The sequence below is a fragment of the Colletotrichum siamense genome (genome assembly GCF_013390195.1).
Source record: "Colletotrichum siamense strain Cg363 chromosome Unknown KSG_Cg363_contig01, whole genome shotgun sequence".
NCBI classification, from domain to species: Eukaryota; Fungi; Ascomycota; class Sordariomycetes; order Glomerellales; family Glomerellaceae; genus Colletotrichum; species Colletotrichum siamense.
Genome location: NW_023501014.1, coordinates 1,875,540 through 1,887,973, shown reverse-complemented (window position 1 = coordinate 1,887,973; position 12,434 = coordinate 1,875,540). Strand labels below are relative to the sequence as shown.

Here is a 12,434-nt window from a genome sequence, read left to right as displayed (position 1 = left end):
CGACGACCGAGAAAGAACAATCACAGCGTCCGGGTCTAGCCAGCCAAGTCAGCAACCATGCCTGGCTTCGACTTCTCCAACTACAACCGCAATGCGGCCCTCCACGCCCGAGGTGTCCCCCTGCCCAAGGCGACTAGCACAGGTACCACTATCGTGGGATGCATATTCGACGGCGGAGTAGTGGTTAGTATTCCCAAACACTAGATTCCTCTCCATCAGCTACTAGCATGGATCCAGTCATTGGACTCGCCCCCGCGTACCGCCCTTTCGTACCACAAGCTCGTACTAACTATCCATTCAGATTGCGGCCGATACAAGAGCGACGTCGGGTCCCATCGTAGCGGACAAGAACTGTGAAAAGTTGCATTACATCGCCCCCCAGATCTGGTGCGCGGGTGCCGGAACCGCTGCCGATACCGAGTTCACCACCGCAATCATCTCCTCCAACCTCGAGCTCCACGCCCTCTCGACAGGCCGCAAGCCCCGCGTCGTCACCTGCATGACCATGCTCAAGCAGCACCTCTTCCAGTACCAGGGCCACATCGGCGCCTACCTCGTCGTCGCCGGCGTCGACCCCACGGGAACCCACCTGTTCACCGTCCACGCCCACGGCTCCACCGACAAGCTCCCCTACGTCACCATGGGCTCCGGCTCCCTCGCCGCCATGTCCGTCTTTGAGACCCAGTGGAAGCCCCAGCTGAACGAGGAGGAGGCTGTTAAGCTCGCCAGCGATGCCATTCAGGCCGGTATCTTCAACGATCTGGGTTCCGGAAGCAACGTCGACGTCGCGGTCATCACAAAGGACAAGACCACGCTCAAGCGCGGCTTCGTCAAGCCCAACGAGCGTACCGCCAAGCTCAAGAGCTACGCCTTCAAGCAGGGCACGACCGCCGTCCTCAACGAGAAGATTATCAAGAAGAACGAGATTGGCCGTTACGTGAGCGTAACGGAGGTGCCGGCTGGCGAGGCGATGGAGGTTGATGCATGAGCGGGCTGACGGGTTTATGAGGATACGGGCTTGCGAGAGGCTGGCTAATGAAAATGCTCCCTAGACGAGGAGTTGATGTACCAACACAATGGACAATGGCAATAGAAGACATTGACACTGATGAAGCCAAAAACGCAGGTTGTTGAGTGATTAAGTTGACTCGGGTATGGCCACTGTAGCAACCAACAATCGTAGTAAAGCAGTCTGATGCCAGCAATCACCAAGACATCAGTGTGGAGGCATGTGGCACCAAGGTGTAGATCCAGGAATCAGTTGTGGAAGGCTTTTTCCCAATCGCCTTGCGACTGCCATTATGCAGGCAAAGCCCTTTCTGTGTAACAAAGGAAAACTTCTGAGGATTCTATGGCCCTCCCCTCAAAGCAAATGTGGTATATACATAGGAACCAAGGGTATGTTCAATCAAGGTCTGTACACGCTAAACGATCCCTCACTTTTTCCACCTTCCGTGGCACGGAGCAGAGGGCTGGTCCATTGTTGTATGGGTATTAGGACAACCTCGTCCTCCCCCTGCTCCCGTGTAGCGTACCTTGCTGAATGCAGAAAATGGCACAATTCCCATCCATGAATTTGAAATGCCCAGAAAAAACAGCTGCACTCCGTAGAGCCAGCTTCCCAAAACTCCGAAGATGCGGGGTATGAAGGTGATGTGGTGATGCAGTGGTCATGATCCGTGAAATGCCGCCAGAAGCCATGCGCGCGCAGAAAGAACTCCTAAAAGACTCGTAGCTAGCCAGTCTTGATGCCAAACATGGTGCGCGTCCTGGACTTGCTGCGGGACTTCTTTCCGTTGCTGTCATCGTCATTGTACTTTGACTTGTGGATCCTGCGAGGTTTCATGTCAGCACTGCGGCTTCCTGGGTGCTTTCATTGTGAGGCAATACGTACCAGCTGTTGCCGACCATGTTCATTCCCTTGGCTTCAGCTTGTCTGTAGAAACCAGCGGCCTTCTTAAGGTTCTTCTTGCATCCGATGCCTTGGGCGTAGCAGAATCCTGCCTCAGCCAATGCATCAACATCACCCCAAGCTAGTGTTCTGTCAGTGAGAGGTCTTAGAGAAGGAATCCTTTGGCAACTTACATCCAGCGATCTCAAAGCAACGCAGGGCAAGAGCCTTATCCTGCTCAATACCCCATCCATTCATGTGGCTCACACCGAGCTCATAGATGCTGAGTGCGAATTGTGCCTTACGCGTCCTCCTCTCTGTGGCATCCACAAACTTGCCCTCCTTGACGTGGTCTTCGTCATCAGCAATTTCAACACTGGCACCCTCAGCTGCCTTTCTCAACCACTCAACACCCTCACGCTGGTTGGGCCGCATGCCCCAGCCGTGGCGGCAAGCCAGCGCATATAGAAGCATGCCAGTAGCGTTTCCGCCCTTGGCAGCATGGCGAAGATGATAAGTAGACTCCTTGACGGAGCCATTCTCGTGGCACTCGATACCCTTGGCTAGGTGCTCTTCGGCTGTCATTTCCGAAGTGGTAGGTGCACCCGAAGCCAGAGATCGAGCGCCCTTAATAGTACTGCTGGAATCGGTGGTTGCCATAGACATGGCAGTCTGACCACGGGCAGCATCGTGGACAGGAGATGTGAGAGCGCGGCCTCTCGGGTCATCTTCTGATGGTCGGCTCTCGGTAGATGGGCGACTCGGGTTGGGGGACGGCTGCGGCGCAGGACCACCACGGTTCATGCCATTCTTCGTCAAGTTGAGATCGCCAGGAGCACCTGCCTCAGCAGAGCTGGACGGCCGTGTCGGAGGTGAGGGAGGCGCTCCATGAGCGATCGTCGAGACGTTGCTGGGCTGAGTCATGGGCTGTTCCCACTGGAAAGAGGCCTGTGGGTGAGGATCGAGAGGAACCGACCGTTGAATCATCTTGCCTCTAGGAAGTGAATACTTAGAATAGATGTATGAGGGGGCCGCCTTTCCGTCGTCATGCATGGGATCCGGGAAACCTTCACTGTTCATGCTGACAGGAGTGTTGGCTGAATCGTCATTTGCAAATACAAAGGATGGCTGGCTGTCTGATGAGGCTTGGCGCGTTGGTGTTTCCAGTCCAGGAGTGCCTGCGCGACTCATCGGCCTTGAGAAGTTGAAAGAAGGTCGCGGCAGTGGCATAGAAGCTTCCGAGCTGACGGATGGGGAACGTTGGAAAGGTCCAGGGTTAAGGTTCGGGGACGCGGCCGATGCGAAAGCGCTGCCACTCGACAGCTTGCGTGGAGGAAGAGACTGAATGGAGTTGCTCATTGAGGTGTCGTCGGTAGCGTTGTCGAGAGGCGAGGACATGGAGCTGGCTGATCGTGCAATGAAGTTGGGTCTTGGGGGGGCCAAACCGGGACCATCGAAAGAATGAGCCTTTGACTTCTCAGGAGATGTCCCAAGTGAGTTATCGCGGGAGCGTGCTGGAGAACGCATAGGTACTGCTGGTGGTGAGGCATGAAGGAGGGAGTCGCTGATCGGATGCTCCATAGGCGCTGGTGACTGTTCTCTCCTGGCGCCGAAGGTTGTCTCATCGTGGTCCTCTCCTACAGATTCCATAGGACGTCCACGGATCGTGTCAAGCTGAGGCTGGGGAGGAAGGGGGACGTTCTCGTCGGGAGTAGGCGGGATTCGGCTCATTCGTGGATGCACTGATCTCGGGCGGTCCTTCTCTGAGGGGAAAGCGTCCTCCATCTCGGTTCTCATGCCAAACCCAGGGTTCTGAAGCTCGGGAAGCGCCACTTCATCGGAGCCAGAGTCGTTGGACATGGAGCGGAAGTAGTCAGATCGGCCTTGGACAACCAGAGGGCTCTCGGTCGTCAAAGGCGGGAGTCGGCTCATTCGTCGTCCGTCGCCGTTGGCCGCAGCTTGGAGCTGCCTCGCCAAAAGGCGACTCTGGAGGGCGAAGGCATCGAGAGGCGACAATTCGGGAGGCGCCTCACCTGCAACGTGAAGTCTCGGGGATCGCAGCGGTCTCGATACGTTCGACATACTGGATGGCGCCCGAAGGTCGATGAAGTTGGGGCGTTGAGGCGACATGGTCGGTCGGGTTTGCGTCGCTTCCTGCTCTGAAGACGCCATGCAAGGCGATGTGGTTGCTATACAGCTGGTGGTGGATTGATTTGAGGAAGTCGACGCCAGATCGGGGGGTTCGCTGGGAGAGGTTGGTGGTTGGAATCCTGGCGGTGCAAGTCTTGTCTCGGGGGAAGGATCGAGTATGGCGTCAGTCTAGACTGGAAGAGGATTCCGGCATGGAGGTCGAATAACAGGTCGTTGGCCAGATGGTGGTGTGGCTGACGGGAATGCTACGGGCGGCGCATGAAAGATGAGGTCAGGCCAAAGGTCGCAGTAGCGGGCCGGGAAGGTTGAAGTTTGGTACAGCGGTGATGATCGACGTGCAAAGGAAGTCGGATTCGAAGATCAGGTAACGAATGTCGTCGTCGACTTGAAGCTGCGGAAGTAAACAGGATGAATACCTTGTTTAGAGGCAGGCGCAGATGTAAAAGGCAGAGAGGCCAGAACGGAAGCAGGATAGGCAGGCCGCTAGTGAAAGGGCGCGTGTGCGTTTTTAGTTTCCTGCAGTTTGATTGATCCCGTCTGGGCTTGTCCGTCAGTGCTGGCTGCGTGGTGGGCTGCGGAGGAGGAAGGCGCAGCAGCCAAGTGCAAGTGCGGGTGGGAAGTCGGGACGAAAAGAGCGTTCGAATGGAAGGTGGTCGTTTGGACGTTTCAAGGGAAACAGATAATGGGATGCTCTGAAGGAGGAAAGTCGTTCCTTGGACGGCAAAGCCAGTTTTGAGCCAACTTTGACTTTTTTCGTGTTGGTGGTGTGTGAGGTCTCACGCCGAGAAGGAGCGGGACGATTTCTCGACGAAGCCTGGCATTGATCTGTCGCAAAAGGCAGATTTGGGGCACACGGGCACGAGGGAGGGGGGAAAGGTCGAAAAGGAAAGGAAAAGGAAGGAAAAGAGAAGGTGAGGATCAAAAGAGATGGAAGCGATCTCTGTCTCCCCCAGAGAATCGGATACGAGGAGGCGGACGAAGGTGCGAACGGTAAGGTAGGTACGGACACGCACCGTTTTAGTGGTAACTGGGGAGGTACCTTTGAGAGAGAACCAGGTCGCAGAGAGGTGAGGTAGGGGCCTGGGGGGGGGCGTACTACGGTAGAGGGACCTGGCCTGGGAAACGACCTCCTCCTCAGCCCGGGGGAGGTAGCAAAATAGAACCAAAAGGTACGTACCGCCTTCTAGGTGAAGGCAAACCAGCAGCAGGAGGTGCAGGAAGGTGCAGGAGGTTGCAGCGACTGACTTGTCAGCAGGTCGATTTGGGAGTGGTCCAATCGTGGAGACGGAGCGAACAGACTGCGTTGGGCTTAGCACCACCGCACGCTAAAGGGGACCTTAGCACGGGCACCTCCCGTACAGATTTGACAGAACACAACACAGCACACAACAGCGCTAGACCACAAGGGATGAGTTCCAGGTTAGCACGACATGTAGTCACGACGTCGTCCAGGGCCCCATGCGGCTACAGAAGCAGGGGGTTGCTGGGGGTGTGGTTCCCTTGCAGACTCAGACTGAACCGTCACTGCATTCAGGTCCAGGGCATCATCATCCAGTGGAGAGGGGGAGGGAAGGGGACGGAGATGGGGGCCCAGAGTCTCTTATTACGAGCAGACGGGACATTCTCCAATAACGCCCATGGAGCACAGCAGGGCGCCAGCTGCAGGTCCGCAACAGTTCATCCTGCGAGGCCAGTGAACACAATGCAGGTGTGGGCAGTCTGCGAAACGGAAGCTAACCCAAGCCATCCAGGGAAAGGGCAGGCGAAGAGAGAGAGAGAGACAGAGAAAAAAAAACAGACCAGACGGTGCTAAAATGTGTATGCAATCCGGGGTGCAGGCATTGCATGGCGACACGATGCACTAACATCAAGCCCCAATTTCCCCTTTTTTCTTCTTCGTCTTCGCCTTCTTTTCCCGTCCCATCATCGACCCTGGACTGGCTGGTCTGAAGCGTGAGCCCCTTCGCAGTGGAAACGGCGCGTCTCCAATTCTTCTCTGTCGCTGTCACCTTGTTCATCAATGCCAATGCGTCGCCCGTAGCAGCACCGTGGCCGGGTGCTAAAACACCGTCTAGATTTTTGGTACGGAGCCACAATCCGTTTGTCGTCTGGACCGTCGTCGCCCACACCACCACATGAGCTATGTGGCTTGGCCTTTTCTGGTCGGTGGCAATCATGGTCATCCAATGCTCGGCCTTCAACACGAGTCGCCCGTCAGGTCCGAGTTGGATGTTGGTTGTTGGCCATATTCCTGGCCGTGAGGTATGGGTGGCATGGGCATGGGCTGCAGACCGGTCAACTTCAGGTTGAGATGCCTAGCTTGCGATTCAAACGATCGCCATCCGTGCCTCAACACCACCGCGGCGAGTGGTGATGTAAGATGCGGTGGGTATGAAGCACGTCAGGTGGCCCGGCTCTTTGACACGAGCTGACGGTAGGTATCTAGATAGGTGGGAAGGGAAACTCGCATCACTCTTGGACCGGATGCAGAGCGTCCCTCTTCGCACCTGTGTATGATGAGCGGGATCCTGTCTGTCGCAGCAGTCGGGTCTGCAGAGAGTTAGTTACCTTACTGATGAGTGTACTGCCTCAAAGGAGCCAGAGGATTGCTGCTCTTTTCCCGTCTGAATTGCCAACCAACATCCAAAACACCTGACCGGATCCCAAACAGCGAAAGTTGGCTCCCTCAACCAGCAGGCAGGCCTTCTCTCGGCCGTCTTCCAGTGGCAGTTCGGTCTTGGCCGTCTCCTGTCCCGCTTCCTTCCTTTATTCGCCCCGGACACTCTGCGGCAACAACGGGCCCTCGTCACCGAGAATAGCACCTGCCTTGCCCTGCTCGATGTGATTTGCCCTGAGCGCTGCCGTAAAGTACCTAGGTAGAGAAGGAAGGGAAAAAACGAAGGAACGCAGGCTGCAGCTGCCTCCTCGTCGGCCCCAAATGCAATGTTCATCATTGCCCGTCTCAGAAATGTCTTGATATCATTTCTGGTCTCTACATCTTCTGGTTCCTCTGCCTCGTCTTCCTTGACGCCATGCCTACCTCACCTCACCGACCTTAGTAAGGCCCCTGGGCCTGTGCCTGTGCTGTGCCTGCCCGTACCTGAGTGAGGTCCAATGCTTCCCGCTTTCCCCAGCACACCCAAATCCTTAGCGGATGGCCAAAAGACCTAACTTTAGCAACAAGACAACAGCACTAACACGGGGCGAGAAAGCAGCCTAGAACACGCTGCGCCAGAAATCTGGACCGGCCATCGAGCGATCAGCACCTGGTGCAACACAAGCAAAGACAGTCGCCATTATGCACAAATATTCCGCCCCGGTTGCTGAGGAGTCACGGCCAGTGAGCTATGTAGATCCTCAGCTCCTCTCTCATCCTGGCGTCCAGGAGGTCCAGGCTCAGACTCCCGCTCACAGCGATGATTTGCGCCGTCACTCCCAAAAGTCCAGCGAGAGTCCCTTCATCATTCGTGTCCGCGACGGTTTTCCCTGCCCGCCAAACCGTTTTCTGCAGTCTGCCCCAGAATTACGGAGCCGCTACGGAGCCTACGGAGCCATTCGATTCAACCTCGAGACATGGCGATGTGTCGTCTTGATCGTCGTCGGTTATTGTCGACGGGGAAGGGCCACCTTTGGAACGTGGAACGTCAACGTCTCCCCCCGTCGGCCGACCACCGTTGCCTGTCGCCGGCATCTCGTCTCCATGAACAACGGAACAATGCCAAAACAAAACGGAGCCACATGCCACGGACGACGGTCCAGACCAATTTAACAATGTAAACAATCAAAAGAGAATACGGAGCCAGGAAAAATATTAAGAAATCAAGTCGCACATGACGATGGCCTCACACGGACAGCCGTCTCGCCTCTGACTCTCATATCCGCGATGTAAGCGATTGGATTCTCTCTCTTTTTTTTTTCTTCTCCCCCAATTCAATATCACATCGCCTACATGCTTCTTTTCCCCTCCTTGCCTCCACTTCGAGCGGGCTCTAATGATTTCGCTTCCCGCTCTTGCAGCATGACTGCCCCTGAATTGGGTAGTCATCCCCGCGTTTCATTGGCTGCCCCCATCGGCAGCACGAAATATCATCACAGAAACCTTCTTTTGAATTGCTTCCCGCCCATTCTGTGCTTTCAGCTGCCGGCCAGTATCCGATTGAGGATGTCTATTGCCTCGGGCATATTGCTACCTTCTGCTTTCTCTCTGCTACGTATTTGAACGGCCATATGGGAATGGATCATAGCACCACAACCTTATTCGTGCGACGTTGCAGCAGTTCAATATTTCCGGGACCCTTCTTTTGTTTCCCCGGGATCCAACAGAGGCCCAGGCTAATGAGGGTGACGGAGGCTGCATGCCATGTGCCATGGTACACACGCGAGAAAATAGAGACCAGAACCGGGAAACGGAAATCTCTTTTCAAGCAAGTGACCTTGCCGTCCAAGGTCGCAAGATTGCAAAATTCAACCTTCCCCTCGGCTGGGGAAATTAAACAACACCACGATTCCTACGTCGATCCTGGAGGGACGCGTCAACGGCACTAGAATCGCAAATGCCTCTTTTTTTCCCAAGATCAGCACTCACCCGCCCATCCAAAACCCCAACTTTACCAAACGGCTGGCTGTAAGGAACGGAACCCGTGCAAGGCTGGCCGTTCCACGGCCGACGATGACCTCTCAATGGGCCCGCTTGTCTGCAGTCGTTGTGTTCCCTTCAATCCCTTTATTTGAGCCCCCCGACGTCACTCACACAAGCATCCCGCAAGTGGACAGCAAGTTTCGCATCAAACTGTCAGATCGTTTCAGCCCGCTGCCATCATCCCTCCCGCCTAGGCGTTCATCCAGCCTTCATTCGTTCGCTGCAGGACTCTCTCAGATGAACGCATTTTGCAAGTCTACGATGCCACAGCCAATGGCAGGACGCGGGCACTCACCCATTCTATTCGGTCCCTGTGTGGATGCTGCTGCTGCCGTTGCTATTCGTACCGCCGATGCATTGACATTCGATGGGGTGGCACGTGTAAAACCCGAAATTTCGCAGGTGCCACAGCAATGCACAGTTTCTGCCCACTGACGTCCAACCGTTGGCACAATTGTCCCCATTTCTTTGTTTTTTTTCTGCTTCGCTTTTGCTTCGCCAATTGCTTTCTTTCTGCCCTCCCCACAATCACCTGCCTGCAAAAAAGAGTGCGAGATTCAGGAACGGCGTTACTCTCCAACTGGGCTTCTTGTGTCAGTGAGACATGTGGCTGTTTCGTGCAGACTCGGATGCACGCATGGGGCCACCCAGAGGGCAGCAGGGTACCACATTAATTGGGGAGTCTTTTCGATACGAGGGAAACGCGGTCTTCTCTCGCGAAGTTTACCGCCATAGTACGTTCGCACGTTGGATACGATGCAGGTGGCAAAGGCCCTTCCAGAATGTTCAATTGGACCGTAAAGTTGGTGGCTGAAGGAATGGAAGCTGGCGCTGCGGCGCACGACAACCTCATCAGCCCTGGATGCGTTCCCAACCAACCAACCAACCAACCCGCATCTCGTCCGATCGCCTTTACATTGGATCCAACCCGTCTGATCTCGCACTTCCATCGAGCCGCCCCAGCATGCAAATGCCGTGCCGCACACTGACTAGCCGCATACTTGCTGCCATGTCCTTATCACTGCAACAACAAGGCATCGCACTAGGAGCCTCAGTCTTGGCAGCATGAAATTCGGCCGTCGCAGGGCAGTTTGCTACCAAGACTTACACGCTGCGGCAACAAACAGCATTGCTGCAGCGATTCAGCCACCCCATTCTGCCTGGCGGTGGGCCGTAGCAACCAACGAGCGCATAACAAACCCAACCAAGAAACCGACCAACTCTTCGACCAACATTCCCGGCATCCAATCCTTCTATGCAGGTTTTTGATGTTTCCAACAGATAGAGAGGTAAAGCATAGCCATTGCATTCTGCTCCAGAACTCGAGACGAAAAGCACCGACTCCCAATCAAGATCCCCCCCATTCAGCATCACCGCACCGGACACACCGCGCGTGGGGCCCCTCCCAACGGCCGCCTTGTAGGGCACTTGCTCGCGATTAGAGTTGGCTTGTCAGTGTCAGATAGGCATTGCCGCATCGCCACAAACTCCCCGTCTTTTGTTGCCTGGCAGGAAGGGACAGAGAGAGCTTAGCCAAAGTCCCCGTTTTAGACGGAGTCCTGGCACCGTTGTTCGTCGCAGGATGCCAGTTGAACAAGATTCAAGGCGATTTCTAAAAATGGTTCTTGTCTTTTGCCTCAACCAACATCCCTTCGCGGCGAAGGCAAAAAGCTTGCCGCTTAGTAGGCCGGGCCGCGGTAATGTAGCCGACGCAGCCGCAGCCGCAGCAGTGGGGAGCAGAGACGGACTACATTGCAACAACGCAACATCGCCAACCAACCTTATCTTCACCAACGCCACGCATCACGTATGCTTCACGGGCTTTCGAAGCCTGTCCAGCTGATATGAAAAATCAATTCCCCAAGTATCTGAGTAGCAATTGTGGTATATTTAGACTGCCTACCGTCCTCGTGATCCCGGCGATTCGTCGACAAAGACGTTCTTTCCTTCGGCCCCGCCTCCCACACAGGCCCCGTTCCTGGAGGCGCAGCTCCGAAAATACGCCATCCATCGTCAACGCCACCTTCCGACTTCCCCACAAGCCCGTGATAAGGTCCTGCCGAGGCTTACAATTCTGGTTGCCCGGTGAGGTTATCGTGACGTTTCTGAAAGCGGCCTGTTTGACCGAAGCACGCTCGGGGCTGTTGGGAAGAGTTGCGTCATTGTGTGCAGGTAGAGCTCGTGTCGCTGCCCCTCCATCGTACCCCTCATCTGTCGCCCCTCAGTAGCACCAAAAAGTGTAAGAATAGCTTCTTGCGTGAACCCCTCCGGAGGAGGCCTAGACACGAAGCTTCTGCGTAATGAAAGTCTCTCTTTAGACTCCCATGTCTAATAGGTTGGTAATTATCATGGTCCGTTGTCGCCATGTCGGTAAGGTCACGTCTCCAGAAGACGTGGCCATATATGTGTTGTTTTTAGAACAGCGTTGGTTCGTCGATAGCTGATGCGGCGGCTGGCAGCCGAATGGTTCTCTCAGCTCGGTTGAACGTTCTCGTGATCCTCGGCGCCACCTATTACAGCGCAACCGGAAGCTTGGCTTCGTACGTACGTGGCTCATCGTCTCTGCCCACCGAACTGTGCCCGCAGAGCCAAAATCTGCTGTCTCTCTGCTTCGGGCAACATGTTGATTGTCTCCATCGGCAGCTCCAGGACCTGTCGCATCAATGCCTCAGGATCCTGGCCCAATGCCGCCGCAGCGGCCGGCGGCGGAGGCGGAGCACCATAAGCTGCCTGCTGCGGGGGCGGCGCGTACGGCGTACCGGCAACCGGAGGGGTGTTGTTGGCGCCCGGCGCCGGAACCGGAGGGAAGCCGGGGGCGGGCTGAGGTGGGTAGCCCATCGGCGCGGCCTGAGCCGGGGGCGCAGCGGGCGCACCACCAGGCTCAAGAACGGAGTGAATTGCCTCCGGAGATACGAGACCCATGAGGAGGAGAGCCTGGAACACGGCGTAGGCCAGCTGAGGAGCTTGCTGGAGGAGTTCCGTCGCGCGAGCAGGATCGCTAGAGGCCAAGGCCTTCATTTGGGTGAGGATGTCCAAAAGCTGAGACGGGGGGAGAGTGTTGAGTGTGCGGGAGATGGCGTCCGTTGCTGTGACGTTGGGCGGGAGCTCCTTGCCGGCGGGCAGAGGGGGAAGGTTGCCTGATGGTGCTGGGGGGGCTGCTGGGTTGTAGCCGTTCGACGGGTGTGAGGCGTTACCGCCATCTCGGCCCTGTTCCAAATGTCAGCCTGTGTCTCTTTCCGAGTCCTGTCACCCGTTTCCAAACATACATGGCCATGAGCATCGTTGTTGTCGTCACTGCCTCCCTCATTGGAGAAGTCGACTCTCAATTTCCTTCCCATAATCTCATAGTCATTCAGGTTACGGACCGCCGACGCAGCCGAGTCTGAATCATCGGTTAGCCCTTGAATCTCATCGTGTGCGCAGCCACATTACCATTGTCCGGGTACTCTGCGAAGCCGAAGCCCTTGGGTCGGCCAGTCTCGCGGTCGTAGACTAGGCGGAAGTTGAGCACCTTGCCAGCGCTACTGAAAATGTCACTGATCTGCTCCTCGGACAACCCTATCGAAAAGTTCAGCGCAGGCTTTTCCGTTGAAGATATATAACCCACCGTAGGGGATGTTGCCCACAAAAACAACTCTGGAAGGTGGCTTCGACATCTTGCCGCCGATTTGGGAAGTCGATGTAGACTGGCTCGACGATAGTGAATCTTGTGACTCGCTCGTCAGGCGCCGCAAAGCGTCGATGGCGGTGCTT

General features: G+C 55.8%; 3 protein-coding genes across 3 annotated transcripts; 1 reads left to right on the top strand and 2 right to left on the bottom strand.

The window, feature by feature from the left end:
- Positions 1–57: 57 nt before the first annotated feature.
- pup1 (putative proteasome subunit beta type-2) lies at positions 58–988 on the top strand (the record flags this gene model as incomplete). Its single annotated transcript, XM_036632316.1, has 2 exons — positions 58–183; positions 302–988. 2 exons carry the CDS (start codon positions 58–60, stop codon positions 986–988), a joined length of 813 nt encoding a protein of 270 aa, XP_036501131.1.
- Positions 989–1,735: 747 nt separating this feature from the next.
- Positions 1,736–4,021, bottom strand: DSF2-1 (Protein DSF2; the record flags this gene model as incomplete). The annotated part of the gene is made up of 4 exons (XM_036632315.1): positions 1,736–1,832; positions 1,895–2,033; positions 2,086–3,924; positions 3,976–4,021. 4 exons carry the CDS (start codon positions 4,019–4,021, stop codon positions 1,736–1,738), a joined length of 2,121 nt encoding a protein of 706 aa, XP_036501130.1.
- A 7,213-nt stretch (positions 4,022–11,234) lies between these two features.
- Positions 11,235–12,337, bottom strand: Cstf2 (Cleavage stimulation factor subunit 2; the record flags this gene model as incomplete). Its single annotated transcript, XM_036632314.1, has 4 exons — positions 11,235–11,888; positions 11,948–12,063; positions 12,114–12,239; positions 12,289–12,337. The coding sequence occupies 4 exons, from the start codon at positions 12,335–12,337 to the stop codon at positions 11,235–11,237; spliced, it is 945 nt and encodes a 314-aa protein (XP_036501129.1).
- Between the last annotated feature and the right edge of the window lie 97 nt (positions 12,338–12,434).